The 20,622-nt window shown below is 37.9% G+C and overlaps 1 protein-coding gene across 1 annotated transcript; it reads right to left on the bottom strand.

Moving 5' to 3' along the window:
• Positions 1–1,426: 1,426 nt before the first annotated feature.
• slc27a4 (solute carrier family 27 member 4) lies at positions 1,427–20,622 on the bottom strand. The gene is made up of 13 exons (XM_056238966.1): positions 20,308–20,622; positions 17,477–17,638; positions 15,547–15,941; positions 13,173–13,331; positions 9,949–10,018; positions 9,745–9,836; positions 9,378–9,487; positions 7,662–7,871; positions 6,314–6,440; positions 4,887–5,024; positions 4,632–4,796; positions 2,999–3,145; positions 1,427–2,229 (listed from the first exon to the last, which is right to left on the bottom strand). The coding sequence occupies exons 2-13, from the start codon at positions 17,635–17,637 to the stop codon at positions 2,072–2,074; spliced, it is 1,932 nt and encodes a 643-aa protein (XP_056094941.1). The 5' UTR covers position 17,638; positions 20,308–20,622; the 3' UTR covers positions 1,427–2,071.

The raw sequence follows: 20,622 nt of genomic DNA on the forward strand, positions 1-20,622 counted from the left end.
CTTCATTCCAAAAGAAAAATATATTTTGAATCAAAAAAAATATGAAGTCCTATTTACATTGTTGTACTGAATTTCATTTATGCTAATTCTAATGAAAAAAATGTACTGACAAGAACACTATTTCTTGTCATTACATACACAAAAAATATTCTTATGTAAATTCGATGATTTTTTGTCATTACGGTAATTAGAATGAAATCTTACCCTCATTACGATAAGAAATGTTTTTTTTTTTGGTCATTAATTCACAGTAACGTGAATTAGATTTTTTTTGTCATTAATTGTAATAAGAATGAGACTTTATTGTTATTACGATAAGAATAATTTGATTATTGCCATTACTGTAATCAGAATGAGATGATTTTGTCATTATAGTAATGGACATTAGCATTTTATTGTCATTATGATAATGAGCATTAATTTGTTTGTTATGGTAATGAGTGATTTTTTTATTTACAGTAATGAGAATGACATTTTTAATGTCAATAATTTTTTTAGGCATTATGGTAATGAGAATGAGATTTTTTGCATTACAGTAATGACAAATCCTGATTTTTTAATGAAAAAACATTGCAAAATAGGCTTCATTATTTTTATGCAAAGTATATCTTTTTTTTTTTTTGGGTAAAGTATGTTCCTCTTGATACTCGCCCATACAATGTCAACACAGTTCTATGTTTTCCCACATCTGTGCCTTACGTTCATTTATAGTGGCCAAAAAAAGTGACTGGAGAAAATCAAGTGCCGTCACACAAAATCATCTCATCACACGTGCACACACACTTAAATAGTTGCTACGATATAAATAAATAATCCGCTGTCAGTGGGCGAAGGAGAACAGGAAAGTTTGCAAGAGAAGATGGTGCAAAATACACATGGAAGGGAAAGTATGCCCATAGATGTAGTGCCGGACACTTTGCATGATGGGAAATTTTAATGGGAGGGGAGTACAAGCTAGGTTTAGAAAATAAACTAGCTGTTTAAGAGACGTCCAGGGTCAGTTAGTGTAATGATACAGGGCAAGAGCAATAACACTACGTACGTGGTGACCTGACAGTAAGGCACAGTGCTCTGTTTGCATCAATCATTCATGCTGCTGAAAGAAAAACTAAAACCCAGATGACAGATAGCCTACATCACTTTCCCTTCATTCTACTCCGCTTCCGTTCTCTTCACGTCAAGAGGCAAGGATGTTTTTTTTAGGTCTGGCGCCACTTTGCAGATGGGGAGGATGTTCCCTCTTTAGCACCAGAGTAGTTTACTACTTTCATTCACCTCTATGCAAAGTCCACCATAGTGTCCAGGAGGTCCTCGCCCGAATCTGAACGGTCGTCACGTCTAGCAAATCGAAGCGAACCCATGAAGCCCACTCTGCACAATGTCGCACCGAGCTGCTCGGTCTCTAGACGTTACTAGCGAATCATGATTGACTCCGCACATTAACGTCTGGAGAGGTAAAATAGACACAGTAGCAGTGCGATCATGGATGTCTTCAATGCAGCATAAAGATTCAGAACTTGAAAATAGATGATGAGCTATTCTACAACTTAAATATATTTGGTGCACATTTAAATAAACAGCATTGATCAAGTCATGGCAGCTGAGAAGTGCGCAGCCAGTGCTGGGTTTGTATTGCACGTCGATCCGCATGGTTTGGTGGCGCGTTTACGATGGCAGTCGCTTGTCAGATCCGTCAAAATGAACGTCCCGAATCCTGTAGCCAGGCGAGCATTGTGCAGCTGAGGCAAAGGGAAAGATTTACCATTTGACAGACGTGTAGTTGGTCCTTGTGCCTTTCCTTGCTGTTAGTTTTTTGTATTTTTGTTTGCTAAATTGCTTAATTTTTTGTTTTGTTTTCAAGATGGCTGAACACCATTACCTCAGTCCCATCTCAGTCGTAAGAGGTGGGCTATGAGAATGAAGATGGGCCTTGAATAAGTGTCCAGAATGCGTTCCTGCGGCCCCTCACTGTGTTTGTTGAGGTAACGAGGGGCGGGGTGATGAGGGGGGTGGGGTTTGAGGGCTGTTGAAGGCGGGGTGGTGAGGGAATGCGTGGAGGTTGGCAGTAGTCTCATAATTTCTGCTTTCCTGAGACGATGCTGCGATGGAGCTCTACGTTCAGCTCCACATATTGTCCCTTAGTGCAGTCCAGGAAGTAGAGTTTGTCGGAGACGACACTGGGGTCGAATCCCTCCCGTCGCATGTCTGTCTTCTGGAATTTGAAAGTCCCTGAAAGAAAACCACATGCTTAGCATTTTATACTATGCATTGGCGCACCGCACATCTTTTGGCTTGATTATCTGTATTGCCCCATATATCAAGTTCAAGGGTCCATAAGTCATTGTTGGTACAGTAAAAAATGTTCAAACTTTAGATTTCGTTAGAACATTAGGCTGTGTATTTGCCCCAATTGTCATATTTAATGTAACCCTGAACATGTCAGAGTAAGGCTGCACCGAAATGGGCAGAAGGTGTAATATAACTGGGCTCTCAATCAACACGACAAGTTAAAGGGTCTATAATTAAAAAAAAATACAGTACAGTACAAAATGTTCAACCTTTGGATTTTGATAGACGATTAGACTGTATGAAGGCCCAGTGTTTTGAAACTTGAAAAATGAAACTTAAAACCTGCACAAATAAAATGAATACTGTATGTCCAGGCAGAACAAACCAATACAAATACAATCTCATAATAAATAATGTATCTATAATAATGTAAAATAGTCAGCACTTATGAATTTGCACATGGTTTGTCTTTAAGCATATTAAAAACACCACATAGACATAATAACATTGAAAACTTGATTTTTCACCACAGGGGGACTTTAAATCACAGCCTTTTGAAGTTTAGTTATTTAATATTTTCATTTTGGGTTCTGTTCTAAAATAGGACAGGATTGTTTCTGTGATATGCGACGTTACCACTCTAAGTCAACAATATTCATCAGACAGGGGTCAGTTGTCTGAGGCTGAGATTAGACGTGCCATATCTCACCTGTCTTGTTCACTTCTGGCAGGAAGCGCAGAAACACGGGCCGGGCATAGGGCGGCAGGGCTTTCTCCAGGTCCCTGCTAAACTTCGCCAGGTCTGAGCTGTGGTCCGGGTCTGCTATGGCCGCCATCCCTGCCTTGCCTTCAGCTCCTGAGAAAAAAACGTCCATATGAATCACACAAAGGCAACCTCAAATTATGCAACACAATGATGCGATGCATTCTCAGCACTGCCACAAGAGGCGCTACACCATCCATTTGTAAAAACTGCTCTTTTTCTCTTCTGCAGCTAGTTTTCTCTTTGAGGTCAATTACAGTAATTTAGCAAGTTGGTAAAAGTTAAATTGCCAACATTTAAACTATCTGAATAATAACATCAGGCTTAATGGAAGCACAGATGTTTGAAAACAAAGGTGGGATCACATTAGCCAAATTTCTTAAAAACGACCTTTCCCTGATAAAAACACAGTTTAAGTAAAACCAGATTAACACAGCAAGGTTTTTGCCCATTTTCCAGATTCGGTTTGGTATGTGAACACTTTAATTGTTGTTCTGTCTGCTTATTCAACATTTGCAGTCTTGTGTGTGTCTGTTCATGCTAAAGAAAACACTTATGATTTCAAAATCTCACATAAAAGTTTTTCTTGAGTCATTGGTTTATTGATTTGCATTTAGACTCTTGAAACATTTTGATGGTTATCAGCGTATGATGTACACGTACACCTACATGTTGTAGACCCACAATTCCAGATCTGCTGATGACTTTGTTTTGAAGGTGAGTGTATTTTTCAGCTGGCAGTCTCAAATGTAGTGAGCTATATTCAGCACTCTGCCGCCATTTCTTTATAGATCTAGTGTAAGCAAAACCAGAGCCAGGCCAAGAGAAGAAGTTGTTTGGCTGTGCATTCCCAGAATCCTTCAGGAGCTGCTGCAGTCAGCTTTGTTCAAATTAATTATTCTCCTCTCCACAGACTGGCTGGGCACCCGGTGATTCATGTTACTGAATCAAAACACTTAAAAGGAACAGTTCACCGCAAAACACTGTCTTTACAGATGCTCTCTTTATTGTCACAAGATCATTTTAACTTGAATCTTAAATCGTATCATGTGCATTTATTTCTTTGCCAATTAGTCCTGTAATCAGGGTATCTGCAGGGTTTTTAAAACTAATAACAAAATGTAAACTAAAAATAATAATAAAATGAAAGCCATATGAGTGGGCACCGTCTACGGGTAACAACCAAAACTGGAAAATGACCACGATTGAAACTTCACGTTATGATTGTAAAATGATAAACCTCATATTTCATCATTTAAACCATTTTTTTAAGAAAAGGGATGAGTCAAACCTAAAAATAATATTATAATATTAAAGATTTAAAAATAATCAAATCATTTAAGACTTTTAAATTGTGTAATTATTAAGATCGTTGCAAAATAAAACTCCTGCCGATTATTATTTTTTTCCTTCCGCTTGAAGATATAGTCCCTGATGAGTAAACTCTATGGGTGCTGCAGATTGATTTGCCTATTTTAGCCAAGATTTTCTTAAACGGGATGAAGTCATTGGTGGAAAGACACCACGAGAGAAAGACAGAATAAAAACAAACAGAAAAGGTGGAGAAATGTGCCGTTACCTGGCACCTCCACTCCATACACCACCACATCTTTCATGTCCAGCAGACGGCTCAGAGTTCCCTCCACCTCGGTGGTGGACACGTTCTCTCCTTTCCAGCGGTACGTGTCTCCTGTGCGGTCTTTGAAATACATGTAGCCATAGTCGTCCATCTCCAGCACGTCCCCTGAGAGAGGAGACGCAAACGACTTCTATTATCTAGCTGAGTGTATGCAAGGAAGAGTGCGGTTGTGTAAAGTGTTTCAAAATACAATACCTGACAGATATGCACTGTCTCCCTTTTTGAAGACATCGTGGGCAACCTTCTTATTAGTGGCTGACTGATTGACGTAGCCGTCGAATCGTCTGAGGGGATCGTTCTGAATGATTCGGCCAACCAACTGACCAGGTTCTCCTGAGAAACACAGTAAGGAAATGGACGTTACATTATATTTTTGCATTTTCTGTAGAGATTAGATAGATAGATGGTTTTATTTAATGCCATGTCAGCATCTAAGGCTATTTTCATGGCAAAAATTCAATTACCAAAATACAAATATCATATAAATACAATAAAACCAAGCAAACAAACACAAGAAGTCATATTATATATATATATTTTTAAATTAACATATGCTAAAAAAAAAAAAAACTTTTCAGGCATAATCTTACTAAATAAATCCTTAAGTTCAACTGCTCATAAACGCAAATATCTAATCAGCCAATCACATGGCAGCAACTCAATGCATTTAAGCATTGTAGACATGATCATCAAGACGATCTGCTGAAGTTCAAACTGAGCATCAGAACGGGGAAGAAAGGGTGATTTAAGTGACAGTGACGAGACGGGAAAATCCGAAGCGCCCGCGCCCTCAGATCACTTGGACGTGGCTGTGTTTACAAGAGGTAAAAACCATATAAATACTGTTAGTTTTCTCACACAAACCGCTCGTTTCGTGTCTTAGGCCATCAATGTGTACTTACATTTACGAGTCATTAAATCATGTTTAATTTGGACTTCTCTGTGCATGCTCTTTGAGGCGGTGACCATAGACCTGCATTATATGACTGACAGACAAGAACAGTTTGACCTAAAAACATCAAAAATTTAAACTACTGTGGAAACAAAGACACCTACATCTTGGATGCCCTTGAGGTAAGCTAAAACATACCAAAAATTAATTTCAAAGTGAACTATCCCTTTAAACGCCACAGCCTACCCGAGTATTGTTGCTGACCATGTCCATACTTTTATGACCACAGTATATCAGCTCCTGATGGCTACTTCCAGCATGATAACATGCCATGTCACAAAGTTCAAATCATCTCACACTGGTCTCTTGAACATGACGATGAGTTCACTAAACTCAAATGACCTCCACAGTCACCAGATCTCATTCCAATAGAGCAGCTTTGGGATGTGCTGGAACTGGAGATTCATATCATGGATGTGCAGCCGACAAATCTGCAGCATCTGTGTGATGCTATCATGTCAATATGGACCAAAATATTTGAGGAATGTTTCCAGCACCTGGTTGAATCTAATCCATGAAGAATTAAGGCAGTTCTGAAGGCAAAAAGGGATCCAACCCGGCACTAGCAAGTTGTAAGTATCAGAATTGGCCATCAAAAAAATCCATATAAACCGGTAACTTTCTGTCTGCTCCCCTGTGTACGAAGCATGAATGTGAGCCAGTACTGTACCTGGACCACATGGGATACAGACTCCATCGGGTCCTCTGATAAGCTCCATGGTCTCCTCGTCCACTTTGACTAAGCGGATGGGGTAGACGTAGGGAAGGATCCGGCTATTGAAACCACAGGCCCCCGTCTGCAGTCAAAACATCATATGTTTGTTACAATCACTTCACACTCTTCAAAACTAAATACTGTGTTGAGCAAAATAAACCTGGTCTCAGCTAGGTGCATTTTCTATCAGCACCATAAATGCCCCATAACCACCTGTGCTTGATTACTAAACATATTGTAGATGGCCTTGTAAAATAAATGGTAATAAATTTATACCCTAGCGCAACTTCCTTTCCATCGCAGCAGTGCGCTGTCATTTCTCCTTAAAACTCTAACTTTAAGACAGAATCAGCACGATCGGTGATTGTTGTAAAATGCAGTCTCTACTGTTGCTAAATTGCGGGACGCTTTTAATAATAAAAAGAGCTATTAAAAGCACAAAAATCTGCGCAAGAGATGCTGTTCCCAATGCGGCGCGCGCTCCGAAACAGACCGCAACGAGACAAGCAAATTATACTTTGGGCTTCATGTGCTAAACGATCAAATGTACACAAAAATATGTCAAAATGACCGGCTTGGAGATTCACTTAAACAGTTTATGTCTAAAATGGACGTAGTTATGGAAATAGTTGGGTGAAAATATGGTGCATCAGTAGACTATTAGATCTGCACTCGTTCTTAAAGGGGAAGCAGTCTAATATACATGCTGAGGATTGCACCATTACTGCGAATCAAACAACAAAAGGCAAAGAGAAAATCACTCATAGCTCTTGAATGAATAACTTTAGCTTCAATAAGCATAAATCTATCTATGATAAACTTTGCAGTGCTATTTTACTTCTGATTACTTTATTATAATTCTTTCTAGACCATACCTGAATAGTAATGTTAGTAGACCTTCCTGAAATTAAAGCACTATGTAGGCCTGTATAATGTGTATCTTTGTTTAATTGTCTATCTTTTGTTTAATATATATATATTTTGTGACATACATGCACATATGCACATATCATACTTATTTCTGCATCATATAAAATCAACAATAATAATAATAATAATATTAAAGCAAACACAGCTCTTGTATCGGAATAGTATCGGTATCGGCCGATATCCAAATCCAGGTATCGGGATCGGATTGGAAGTGAAAAAATGTGGATCGGTGCATCCCTAGCTGCAACCCTTAAAACCCTATATATCCTTTTCCGCATGCATTATCCACTATTGTGTAGGTTTGCAAGTGTGTGCTACTTATAAAGGCTGTTTACAGACACTTAGTCTAAGGTGTGCTTTTGTTAGGACAGACCTGGTTGTCGAAGTTGCCCAGGCTACAGTTGCACTCGGTGGCGCCGTAGAACTCAGCGATCTGTGGTATGTTGAAGCGGTTGGTGAACTCCTCCCAGATGGACTGGCGAAGGCCGTTTCCGAGGGCCATGCGGACCATGTGTTGGTGCTCCATGTCCTTCTTTGGCTGGTTCAGCAAATAGCGGCAGATCTCGCCAATGTACTGCACGATCTGAGACCAAAAACGATATTTTTAAACTACATAAAACTACATTTCCATGCAACACAACTACAATTTGCAATCCCACAGCTATAACATTAAAGCGGAGGTCTGGAAGGCCTCGTTTAATTTACTGAATGTAAAATATATTGAATATGATTTTGTTTGACTTTGTCTATTAAACCTTTGACAAGTAGCCTAGGCTATGATCACTGCAAACTTTCAGATCTGCGCTGGCGCTGATCAAGAGAGAGCAGTTGTCATGTGTAGGTATGAAACAGCTTCACAAACAGTCTTTTCAACCACACAGTATAATTTTTCCTTTTTTTTCCCCCTTTCCCAGATTATCACAGAAGTAATGGTATGAAAGTTCGGATATAAACACTGATGTCTACGGTAGTGATCAAAATAGAGCATATCATCTTTGAAAGTAACTTGAAGCTTCAAATAAAGGTGGTATCAATTACACCAGTAGGTGGCGACAAGTGACTGTTAAATATTTATCATTTAATCATTCATTCATTCATGTTTCCAAAACTCTGATTCATACAGTAATTAAAAAATGAAGTCTTTATAAGTGAGTAGTATGTTATTTTGTTTAGAATCGTGGAAGAATCGTGATATCTATTTTTTTTTTCTCAATTCATCCAGAATCAATAGAAGACTTCCATTCATTCCTGTGAATCAGTTCTTTTAAACAGTCTTGAGTCCAATATGCAAATACATATTTGAATCAAAGGAAGACATGCACATTTACATATAGTAGTCAACATTGGAAGTGGATCAAAGCCTTTTATCAAAGTTATACATGAATTTTGAACAAATAGCCGTTCTTGTCTTAGGACAACTTTGATGAACTTTTTTGATCCACTTCAAATGTTGACTATTGTAAATGAATAGAATACTGCTGTTTATTATTGCATATTGCTATATAATCAACATGTAAATGCATATAAATATAAAAAAATATATTTTAGTCTTCATCTTAAAAAATAAAAGTCTATACAAAAATAGAGTAAATGAAAAATTCACAGATATCAGATTTTTTATACACTATCATTTGAGGTCGATATGATTTTTAATGTTTAAAGAAGTCTCTTATGCTCACCTAGGCTGCATTTATTTGATTAAAAAAAACAACAGTTTTATTAATATTGTGAAAAAATTTTCTATTGTAATATGTTAAAATGTAATTTATTCCTGTGATCAAAGCTGAATTTATCACATGATCCTTCAGAAATCATCCTAATATGATGATTTAATGCTCAAGTAACAATTCTGATTATTATCAATGTTGAAAACTGGTCTGGTGCTTCATATTTTTGTGGAAACATTGTTTCATCTCAGGATTCTTTGATAAATATAATATTCATAAACAGCATTTATTCGAAATCTAAATCTATTGTAGCATAAATATATTTACTGTCACTTTTGATCAATTTAATACATCTTTACTTTAAAAACTATAGGCAAATTAATTTCTTGAATATTCCTTAATCCATATATTCCATTACTCACCGTGCAGTTGTATTTGATACAGTCATCCCAGAACTTTGATGCACTGAACTTCTTCCTGATCACCACAGTCATTCCATGGATCAGGCACTGGCCGACTCCCACTATGTTTCCTGCCACAGAGAACAACTCTGACCTCAGAACAAACCTATTGATTACTTCCAGATTAAAGACTCACAAATAAGCCGGTTAAACCAATAAATATAAACAAACTAAGTTATTTTTCTCAATACAGCATTGGACTCAAGGATCTTATGTAGACATCCCTCAAAACAAGCCCAAAACTCGCACAGGAAGTAGCCTGAACCAGACAGTGACAGGAAGTGCACATGTCATGAAGGTGTAGAGCAGCCTGTGTTCAGTGATGTACCTGCTGAGTGGTAAAGTGGTAAGCAGTCATAAAGCACATCCTCAGACTTCATTCTGAAACCATAGTACACCAAGGCAGCCATGCGGTAATACCTGAGGAAAGAGCGCAGGAAAAACAGGGAGTTTGAGAAAAAGAAAGAGAAAAAGAGAAAGCAAGGAACGAGAAACTGAGAAATTGAGAAAATAAACACTGTTATACACTTACCGGCTATGTACAACGATAGCAGCTTTTGGCATCCCAGTGGTTCCCGACGTGTAAATGTAAAAAAGGCGATCTAGAAGCAAAGAAGAAGAAAAAACTATTACACATCTAGTTGGTAATGTGATTTATGGGCCAGATTTATTAAGAGCTTGTGCCAGTCACCAGTCAATTACTATGAAATATTAGTCGAATTGACTAATGCACTAGTCAATTTACTGGTATTTGCACCATTTTTTACCACCCCAAAAAAGCATGCCTTAACCTATTTTGCACTTGACATGACGGCATCGATGTTCTTCCATTTGTGAACTGTCCGTTGATCAGCTCAGAACTTCCCACTCCCACCGGCACTTTAAGGGAATGCGGTCCCACGCTAATTTGCCCTGTTTAGTAAATCTGGACCCTGGTTGGTAATGTGTCTTTTAACATCCTAAAAGGCCTGTTTAAGTCAAATGCAACAAAACAAAAAGAATGGAAATATTCAGACTGAGTTCAATGCCAAATTTTCATAATTGCATCATGTATGATGAATAAATCAGTTGATATTTCACTGGTTTTGGCCATCCTTCTGTTAAACTGTCTCACAAATGAATTAGGTTGAATAGCTGTTAACTGTTAAATCTAACTACACAATTAGATAATACCAATATAGCTCAACCAATTACCAAGCAATGCTTAATTTTGTTCAGTCAGTGGTGTAAAAAAGGTCGCATTAGCAATTAAAGAAAAAACACATGGTCAGGTCAAGGTATCTGAATAATATTTGGTCCCAAATTTTTATACATTTGACTGGTCCACTGTATGAATAATTTTTGGGTATAAAATGTTAGTTTACTTTCTTTTTCTATCCTCACTTACATAAATTAACGCGGGATTGCGGGTATTGCGCATAATTCAAATAATTCCCGCAGGTCTCCCATTTATAATGTGGGAAATTCCCGCAATCGTAATCCACACAGATTATGAAATAAAATCATTCTTTTAACAACTATCTGCCAGTGTTCAGCGGTGCCGCGTCTTCTATCTCTTCTCTCAAAATGTGTTGGCAAGCATCAAGCGCTGCGGCGATAATACACACTCGCGTTTAGGAGTCGGGACATGACGCAATATTCACTTGCACAATCGGGCCAGCAGTGCATCGTGACTGCAGTTGGCCATTTGCACGTCTTTTTAAGTCTTAACAGTTTAAACATTCAAGCGATTTTAAACTAATCAGTGCTCGCACACTCTCTGAGATGATTTTCTATGCGCACATTCATATAAAATCCGCCTCAAAAACAGCTGGCCAGTAACAAAACTTATTTTTCGCGGATTATATCGCTTTAACACGCAAAATTGTCAATTTCGGTTTTCGTGAGTATACTCTAAACATATCGGTTTTGTCTTTAATAAGCATAAAACGCATGCCAGTATAATGAACACAGGATCCGTGCACTAGCTCTTAAAGTGACGGCAGCCATATGTGTCTGTCATTGATTTTGTTGTCAAAACAACAAAAGATAGCTTTAAGTTAAAGGAATCAGGAATAATAGCCTATGTATTTAATTTATTCAGGACTAAAACACTACCCAGTGTTATTTTCCATTTGATTACTTTATATAGATCAGTGATTCATATACAGAAACTGAATAATGTCATTCTATATAGATCAGTGATATGAATACTAGTGTTAGACCTAGTGTTGTCAAAAAACTCGGTACTTCGGTACCAAGTCGGTACTAAAAAAAATTAACGGTTACGGTACCAGCTTTTCTAGGCACCGAGTACCGGGTTAATCCGGTTCTTGATGCGCTGTCCGAAAGGTGCAGAGTTGCGTCCTCTTCATAAAAACACTGAGACATGGCGACCGGCGGCGCTGCTAATGCGTTGGCTCTGAATCCACTTGTTGACAAGAAAGGAGGAAAGAGCCACATATGGAAATATGTTGAATTAGGCTAATGTCACGTTGCCATAAAGGGCCGTTCACACGTTCACATAGCACGTTTTTTGCGCGTGCAAATTTCAAATGTAGGCGCGCGGGAAGCGCGCTCATAATAGAAGCGACGTGCGAGCTTGTTTTTCCAGGCGCGTCACTGTTTATGGTTGCATAGCGGAGACACGCGAGAGCGAGCGCTTGTGGAGAGAAGGAGAAAGCGGTGCAAACTGCGCTCTCCGTGATGACGAGGAAGTAACAGCAAAGAATTAATTGATTTCTAGCCCTTGCATTAGAAATCAGCTACAGCGTTCTCAAGTTTTGAAGACAGGAAAGAGTGAAATTTTTTGCAGTTTTGGATTAAATAAAAGTAGGATACAGTTAAGTCAAATAAAACATGTTTTATCTCCTGTATAGTTTGGTAACACTACAATAAGATACCATTCATTAACATTACTTAATGTGTTAACATCAACACATTGAGTGAACAATATATTTTTACAACATTAATTAATGTTTGTGAATGTTATTTAATACAAACACTTGATTGTTCATGTTTGTTCACTTCATTCATTGTGCATTAAATAATGTTAACAGATAAAACTTTTGATTTTAAAAATGTATTTAGTATATTTTTAAATTAACCCCAAGGAGAATAATTGCTATAACTATGGTTTATTGTTAGGTCATTTTATCTAATGTTATCTAACAAATAGAATCTTATTGTAAAGTGTTTTTAATACTACAGTTTCCATCTTTGTAACTGTGATACACTTTAATATATGTAGATTTTATCTAAATTAAGCTTTGGTACCGAAATTGGTACCGAGAACCGTGGATTTTCACTGGTATTGGTACCGAATACTGAAATTTTGGTACCGTGACAACACTAGTTAGACCTATTCAAAAACTTTTCTCTTTATTTGTATCTTTATTCTATTGTATTTAATTGTGCTACTTTTTTCAATTTAATGAAACAATTTAAATCAAGCTTCCTTGTGATGTGTAAATTCTTAACAACAATATTACCCCATTGTAAAAATGCAATGAGCGCAAACATTTAGGCAAGATAAATGTAATAATTTTGTTTGGAAAAAATGCAAAATTCAGGCCCTGATAATTAACTATAGTGTCCTGTACCCACTAGTAAAAAAAATATACAAAATGATATCTGGTGTCTGAATAATTTTTGGTTTGACATCGTGTGTGGGGATCATTCATCATACGGGGGGAAAAAAAGCTTTAAACTAAAAACAGCGTGGCTCTGGAGCTCATAGGCCTTTAATAGTGGCAAGTGTGTGTTCGATCATCTTGCCTGTGAAGCTGCGATCTGGTTGTCTGGGTTGGTTTGTAGGTGTCGCCTCCAGCAGCGGCTCTAGATGCTCCGTCCCTTCAGGAACGCTCTTAGGGTCCCATTCTCCAGAGCAGAACAGCTTAACAGTCTTTCCCATGGAGCTGTGCACCTCACACAGCGCTGAGACATTTAAAGAGCGAGAGAAATACGTGAATACATCACAGACGCAAATAATGCAACAAAACGAGCCTAGAAAGTTCTTCGGAGAAAGCACAGGACAAGCAAACGCCCGACAATGTGAAATCGATAAGAAACGAAGCTGACTCAACATGGCATGCTTTATGAGTCAGTATCCAATTACTTAAGAGACAACTAGGAAACTGGATGTCATTAGGGTTTTGCTGCCTTTCGTGACCTCAGGTACGAATACTCTTTGGTGCAATGACATTCTTTCACTATGAGTTACACGCAGTGACCTCTGCCCAAGATAAATCTTTACTCTATGCTACTTATTCATTGTTTCTCTAGAGTTCAAACACTAATCTTTGTCCAAGTGCCACTTCCTTATTTGCTTCTTGTGGTGTGTCACTTCCACTTGCAACACTTCTGAACCGCTGCCTCAACCGATACTATATTTATTGAGGCAAATCATATTCATTAATGCAAGCCTCATGCTTAAAGTCAATATGAAATCAACTGACACTATTGACATTCAACTACACATTCTTGGTATATTATTGTGCAAGATGCACCAGTGCACCTCATAAAAAAAATACAAAAAGACATTTTTTTAATTTAGACAAAATGTATTAAATTTGTCCACCTCCAAAATGTCGATTGATGTCACCAACCCAATTTTTTTTTTTAAGTACCTGACTCATTTTGGTATGTAATGAACACAATCCAATTAATTCCAGATGGATAAAATGAATATCCTACGGTGACCGAGAGAGCTTAAAGGGATAGTTCACTTTGAAATTAATTTTTGGTATGTTTTAGCTTTCCTCAAGGGCATCCAAGATGTAGGTGTCTTTGTTTCCGCAGTAGTTTCAATTTTGATATTTTTAGGTCAAACCGTTCTTGTCTGTCAGTCATATAATGCAGGTCTATGGTCACCACCTCAAAGAGCATGCACAGAGAAGTCCAAATTAAACATGATTTAATGACTCGTAAATGTAAGAACACATTGATGGCCTGAGACACGAAACGAGCGGTTTGTGTGAGAAAACTAACAGTATTTATATCGTTTTTACCTCTTGTAAACACAGCCACGTCCAAGTGATCTGAGGGCGCGGGCGCTTCGGTCTTTTCCGGAAAGCGCTGGAAGTGATCTCTCGCGCGTGTATGTCACTCGTTGTTTCCACAGAACAGAGATTGTAGGTAAGACGGCTAATTAAAATGGTACTAATTTGCGCTTATCCGGGATGTTTAAACCGTCGTAAAAGAAAACAATAAAAAAAATAAAACAATTGTATGAGTGACGTACACGCGCGAGAGATCACTTCCGGCGCTTTCCGGAAAAGACCGAAGCGCCCGCGACCTCAGATCACTTGGACGTGGCTGTGTTTACAAGAGGTAAAAACGATATAAATACTGTTAGTTTTCTTACACAAACCGCTCGTTTCGTGTCTCAGGCCATCAATGTGTACTTACATTTACGAGTCATTAAATCGTGTTTAATTTGGACTTCTCTGTGCATGCTCTTTGAGGCGGTGACCATAGACCTGCATTATATGACTGACAGACAAGAACGGTTTGACCAAAAAATATCAAAATTGAAACTACTGTGGAAACAAAGACACCTACATCTTGGATGCCCTTGAGGAAAGCTAAAACATACCAAAAATTATTACAATTTTAATTTTAATTAAAATTATCCCTTTAACGCGCTGCAACTGAAGGAAACTCATGCCAGTAAAAAAAAAACACCAGCAAATTAAGAAAACATTTTAATCAGTTTGACAGCACATGTGCTGCAAATACTCACAACGCAACCAAATACAGAAACGCACTGCAAATACTCACAACAAACATACTATCAAGCTTCAATTTGATTGAGTTGTGAGTATTTGCAGCGTGTTTCTGTATTTGGTTGCGTTGTATTTGTATGTTGAATTTGTGGTTCAGTTGATTCACTGTTTCGAAGCGCTCTAAACTGCACACGCTGGTGAACTTCGGGAGTTTAATACGTGCTCCGAATCACTGGTTCGAAACTTAATTATTTCAAATTTCAAAATAAACTGCCTCCGTAACAGCCAAATGCAGTTAGCTACATTTTGTTAGTAGCAGCATGGGTATGTAACTACTTAATCAAAAGTGTAGCTTGACTGTCGTTTAACTGCTATAAATTAGGAGTAGTTTCCTCATCTCTAATAACGATCAAAACACTTCTCACCATCTGTTAGCTCACTGCCGAACACCACGGCTTTGGCGCTGGAGATGTTGACGCAGTGAACCAGGGCCTCCAGTCTCAGGTTGAAGTTGATGAGCGCTGCCTCCACTCCGATCTTCGCCATGCCCAGCCAGAGCCCCACGTACTGAGAGCGGTTCTCCATGAACAGAGCCACCACATCGCCTTCCTTGAAGCCCCTCTGCAGAAGAAAGTTAGCCACGCGGTTGGAGTAATCGTCAAGCTCCTTGAAGCTCCATTTCTCGCCCGTTCCTTCGAAAATCAGAGCCGTCTTGTCACCGTATTTCTTGAGGGACTTCGCAAAAAGTTTGGGAATGGTGTTGCGCTCACGTAGGTGCTTTTTGACATTCAGCTTTACCCTCAGCAACACACTGGCTGCACTGTAAAAGAATAGATGGTATTATTCTGGACATTTTGTAAAACATCTACTTTGAGTTTTGGGTGAACTCTTCATTTAAAATAGATACACTACTTTAAAAGTTCGGAATGATTAGGATTTGTTTATGTTTTTGAAAGAAGTCTCTTCTGCTCACCAAGGCTGCATTTATTTTAATTTAAAAAAAAACAGTGAAACAGTAATATTGTGAAATATTATTACTATTTAAATTAACTGTTTTCTATGTGAATTATGTTCAAACTGTAATTTATTCCTGTGATCAAAGCTGAATTTTCAGCATCATCACTCCAGTCTTCAGTGCCACATGATCCTTCAGAAATCATTATAATATGATGATTTGATGCTCAAGAAACATTTCTGATTATTATCAATGTTGAAAACAGTTGTGCTGCTTCATATTTTTGTGGCAACTGTGATACATATTTTTTATTTTGATTAATAGAAAGATCAAAAGAACAGCATTTATTTGAAAAAGATATCTTTTGTAACTTTAAAAATGTCTTTACTGTCACTTTAATGCATCTTTGCTGAATAAAAGTATTAATTAATTTAAAATATATATATTTTACTTACCCAAAACATTTGAATGGTAGTGAATCATGGTCATGCACATCACAACGGTTTTAAACATTGATAATAATCAGAAATGTTTCTTGACCATCAAATCAGACAATCAAATAAAAGCAGCCTTGGTGAGCAGAAGAGACTTTTAATTATAAAGTTATAAAGTTATAAAGTTTATTATAATTATTCCAAACTTTTGACCAGTACTTTACACCTTTTTGTACATTTAGTGTGTAGGTTTAATGACTATAATCATCTGTTTAATGATAATTATAGTTATTCTGGTCTCATCAACTTCTTAAGTGACAAATAACAAATCTGTAAGTGGCAGGTGTGTGCTCACACACAAACAGTCACATTGCTAAAAGCAGTGATCCCTGTCCCATAAGAGTTCTTACATCCATTAACAGCTATCCTAAAAGCCTCCATCCTTCAATCCAGGCACTTAAAGAGTAATCTGTGCTGTGTGAAAAGATAAACCCACACCTCCAGGACCTGCAGTGGAACTGAACTCCATAAGCCCCAGCACTTGCTACAACCAGCGGCAAAACTGTGATTGTTAGCAGAGGTTTTGCTTTGTTTGCTATTCAAACACAGAACTACAGAACCATCCTCAAAGCCTTAATATATTAGCAATCAGACTTCAGATTACTCAATTCACATTTCAAAATCTTGAAAAGCAAAATCAGGAAAAACAGGGTGAACCAGCGAGGGATAACACAGAAACCCACTTCAACCACGTGTTCCTCTTAACAAACTCATAGCTCGTAATACAGGAATGTGCGGCTGTATTTGTTGAGGAACTTCTTTAAGGGTGGATTCACACTTGTAGTTCGGTTCGTTTGGTTTGGATGATTTCGAAAAAGTGGGAAAGTACATAAAAAGTATATTCATATTATAAAAAGTATATAAAAAAAGCAAGCTACACCGGATATTTATAACATTTAAACTTACTGCAAATCGCGATATATGGTCTTTGAAAACACATGGATGGACTTCCATCCTCCAGAACCCAGGTAGAAAATGAGAATGGATGGTAGGACCTGGAACCAGGACAGGCCGGCGAACAGCCGGAGAAGGAAGAGAAGAGCCGTGGAGCACGCCAGCCGCAACATCCTGACACACACAGAACACACACAGCGCCTCAGTCATTCAGACATTTCAACATCATTTATCAACAGCTCATTATTGCATTAACATTTTATTGGGCCTTTTAAAAAAAGATCTTAATAAAAGTTATAACAATCATTATAAACCTGATAATTACAATGGTTGATATGCAAAACTCTTGCCTTTAAATCGACAGATTCTGAGATTAACAAGATAAGTTGTCTATATCAAGATAAGATAGAAAACAGATCTTTGACCTTGTAAATGTATGTTAAAGGTATACCAGTCCAGAGTACTCGTATTATCTTCCTCGAGAAAAGTGAGTAACTTAGGATTCCAGATGTGTTTGTTTGGGCAGTAAATCAAACATTTGTATTGAAATATTTATTTAAATGCTGCTGTTCATCCCACATTTGATTTATTATATGCGTATGTAGGATATTATTACATATAATGATGGAGGATAACCTGACTGTTTTTATGTTTCCATATTTCTGATGTGTAACGAAGATGGATACAAACAAATTAATTTATTAAAAAAGGTAATTCATTAAAATGCTCCTTTACATTAAAGTGTATTGACGTGTTTCTAGGCTCTCTTGTCCACTAAAACACCTGTAAAGTAACTAGGGTGGATTGAATGTCAGGCAACAGAGCTATTTGATCTGTACGATCCTTTCCTACAGCTCATCTGAATGCAGCAGAAGCTTGACCTGCTGAATGACCAGTCACATCACATGTCCTCTAAGGCCAGCTATATAGGGGACACCGGGGCTAGTTGTCACATGGGAAAGCTGCCACAAAGGCTTTGGTAAGGTTTTGAGTCCAAAGAACAATTACACAAATGTATGGGGTTTTTTTTTAGCAGTGGTTTTGTTTCTTGCTTTCAAACATTTACTTCAAAACAGGAGATAAATAGGAGTTGTTTTTATCTACTATTTTAATCTACTGACAGCCTAAAATGTCAATTTTAACTTAAAAACTCTTACAAACACATAGATGGACAAAATGACCATATCATTTTGGTAATGCACAATACAACCACTCTCAGGTGGGAATCTAAACTATATAATGAATTTTGATTTGATTATTTATGAATTATTTATTTATTTATAATTATGCAGGTATCTTAATAATTATACTTAGCTTAGCAATTACTGTTGACCAAAAGTTTGTAATCCTGTCCATTTTTACAGCTTCGTGAATTGTTTTTGTGTTTCATATAGGTTTTAATGTTCAAATTTGCAGAAAAATACATTAAATAGAGTTCCCATTGTGACAACGAACTTACCCTAGTGTAACTTAACAACAAGCCACGTTGTAGGTAAACACGTGTTAAATGAACTGTATAACAGTGGAAATAAATAAAATGTCAAATACTTTGGATTCAAGGATTCTATACAGAAACGGATTAAAAAACCTACTCTGGGAAATGTTCACTGGAGTAAAAGTGAGACAACTAGCCCCGGTGTGATTCACCTATAGATAATACGCCATTTCATTCACACATTCTCATTCTAATGACAGACAGAAGTGATGTTAACACATCGTCATATCACCACCTCCATCACCATACGTTTTCGATACAGCAGGGAAATGCTGGGGAGAACCCACCCGCCCCGCATGGTAACGTCTGCTCGGTCCTGTGACCGCGTGTTGTTGTAGCAAGACAAAACGATAGACGTGCTGTGAGTGCGGATGGCTATTTAAGCAATGCAGAAGAGCCATCATCATAATCATGACCGCAGAGCCCTAATTCGTTGCTCCACACGGAAACCTGAGCGAGCACATTGGATTGTAAAGCACTATACTGACTCAATTCCGCGATTCGGCTCTTTCGAACAGTTCATTCAAAGATTCAGCGATTCTCTTACGCCATGACCACACGTTCGCGGTATTACATCATATTGCTGTTTAGAACACAAATATAACTTACATTTACAATAAACAATACTAAAATTGGCATCTCTCAGTAATGTTTAAGCTTGTACATTAAATTTATTATAAACAACTTTCAAATGTGTGTCGATACAATCATACAACTGTCATTCAATCAAACGGCAAACAATTCAAATACGTTCCTGTGGTATTTCGGGCTCATTCTGAATCGGACAAAAGAGTGAGTCTGTGAGTTGTTGATTCCAGAACCGGGAACGAACAACTCAGCCCGTTTTAGTGATTCGGTTGAAAAGAACGAGTCGTTGGAGAACCGAACATCACTACAGCACTGCAGCACACGGAGCTTCACTCTACTGATACTGTTACAATCACAAGATACATTATTAGGATTTCACACAGTCAGACTATACATTATAGCATGTGTCTATACGACCAAGTTTATACAGTAGTAGGCCTAACGGTATACCAGAAACGGTTACACTGCGTTATTTGATGTGCGTGTTTTATATATATATTTTTAAAAGCTCAGTGCGGATATCTGGCATCCTATATCCCTTTATCTGGATCATCAGCAATAAACTGTTACATATGACACCGCATCCATCAGCAAACATGAACAGGACACAATGTACGCTGTTGTTATTGTAAAAATCGGAAAATGCATCTTTAACTGGCAGTTGACATCTGCGATCATGACGATTAATGATACAGGAGATGCCGGAAATGGACAATGGTTAAAATATTTGACATGTAGGTGTCTGTGGTCCAGGAAATACCTTAATATCGGTCTCCGTGGTCACAATAACGTGTGTATAATGGCAGAATGGGAACCTGTTCCGTACGATCCCACCTTGATCGGCTTAAGCGAAACCTCCACCGCGTTTACCTGCGCTGAGACGCACGCGCCGGTGTGTAACGGCCGCACGCCTGCCTTTTACCTACCGCAGCTTCTTTGGTAGACTTTGCCCCCGTTTATTTCATTTTTCATTATTATCTGTTATCGCTTCATTGTAACGATGGCTTGTAGGGCTGATAATTCCAATGACCTTATAATTTTCTTACTTGAGCCCGCCTTCTCTCTATTCGCCGGT

The sequence above is a fragment of the Rhinichthys klamathensis genome, unplaced genomic scaffold (assembly GCF_029890125.1).
Source record: "Rhinichthys klamathensis goyatoka isolate OS25496 unplaced genomic scaffold, OSU_Roscu_1.1 h1tg000549l_1, whole genome shotgun sequence".
In the NCBI taxonomy this organism is placed as follows: Eukaryota; Metazoa; Chordata; class Actinopteri; order Cypriniformes; family Leuciscidae; genus Rhinichthys; species Rhinichthys klamathensis.

What these genes read in the sequence shown, in the direction of transcription:
- slc27a4 (XM_056238966.1), bottom strand. Translation starts at nt 17,637, where the DNA reads ATGTTGCGGCTGGCGTGCTCCACGGCTCTTCTCTTCCTTCTCCGGCTG. An exon ending in ACCACTTTACCACTCAGCAG is followed by an intron (nt 9,488 to 9,744) that starts GTACATCACTGA and finishes TCTCTGTGGCAG; the next exon opens with GAAACATAGTGGGAGTCGGC. An exon ending in TGGGCAACTTCGACAACCAG is followed by an intron (nt 6,441 to 7,661) that starts GTCTGTCCTAAC and finishes TTTTGACTGCAG; the next exon opens with ACGGGGGCCTGTGGTTTCAA.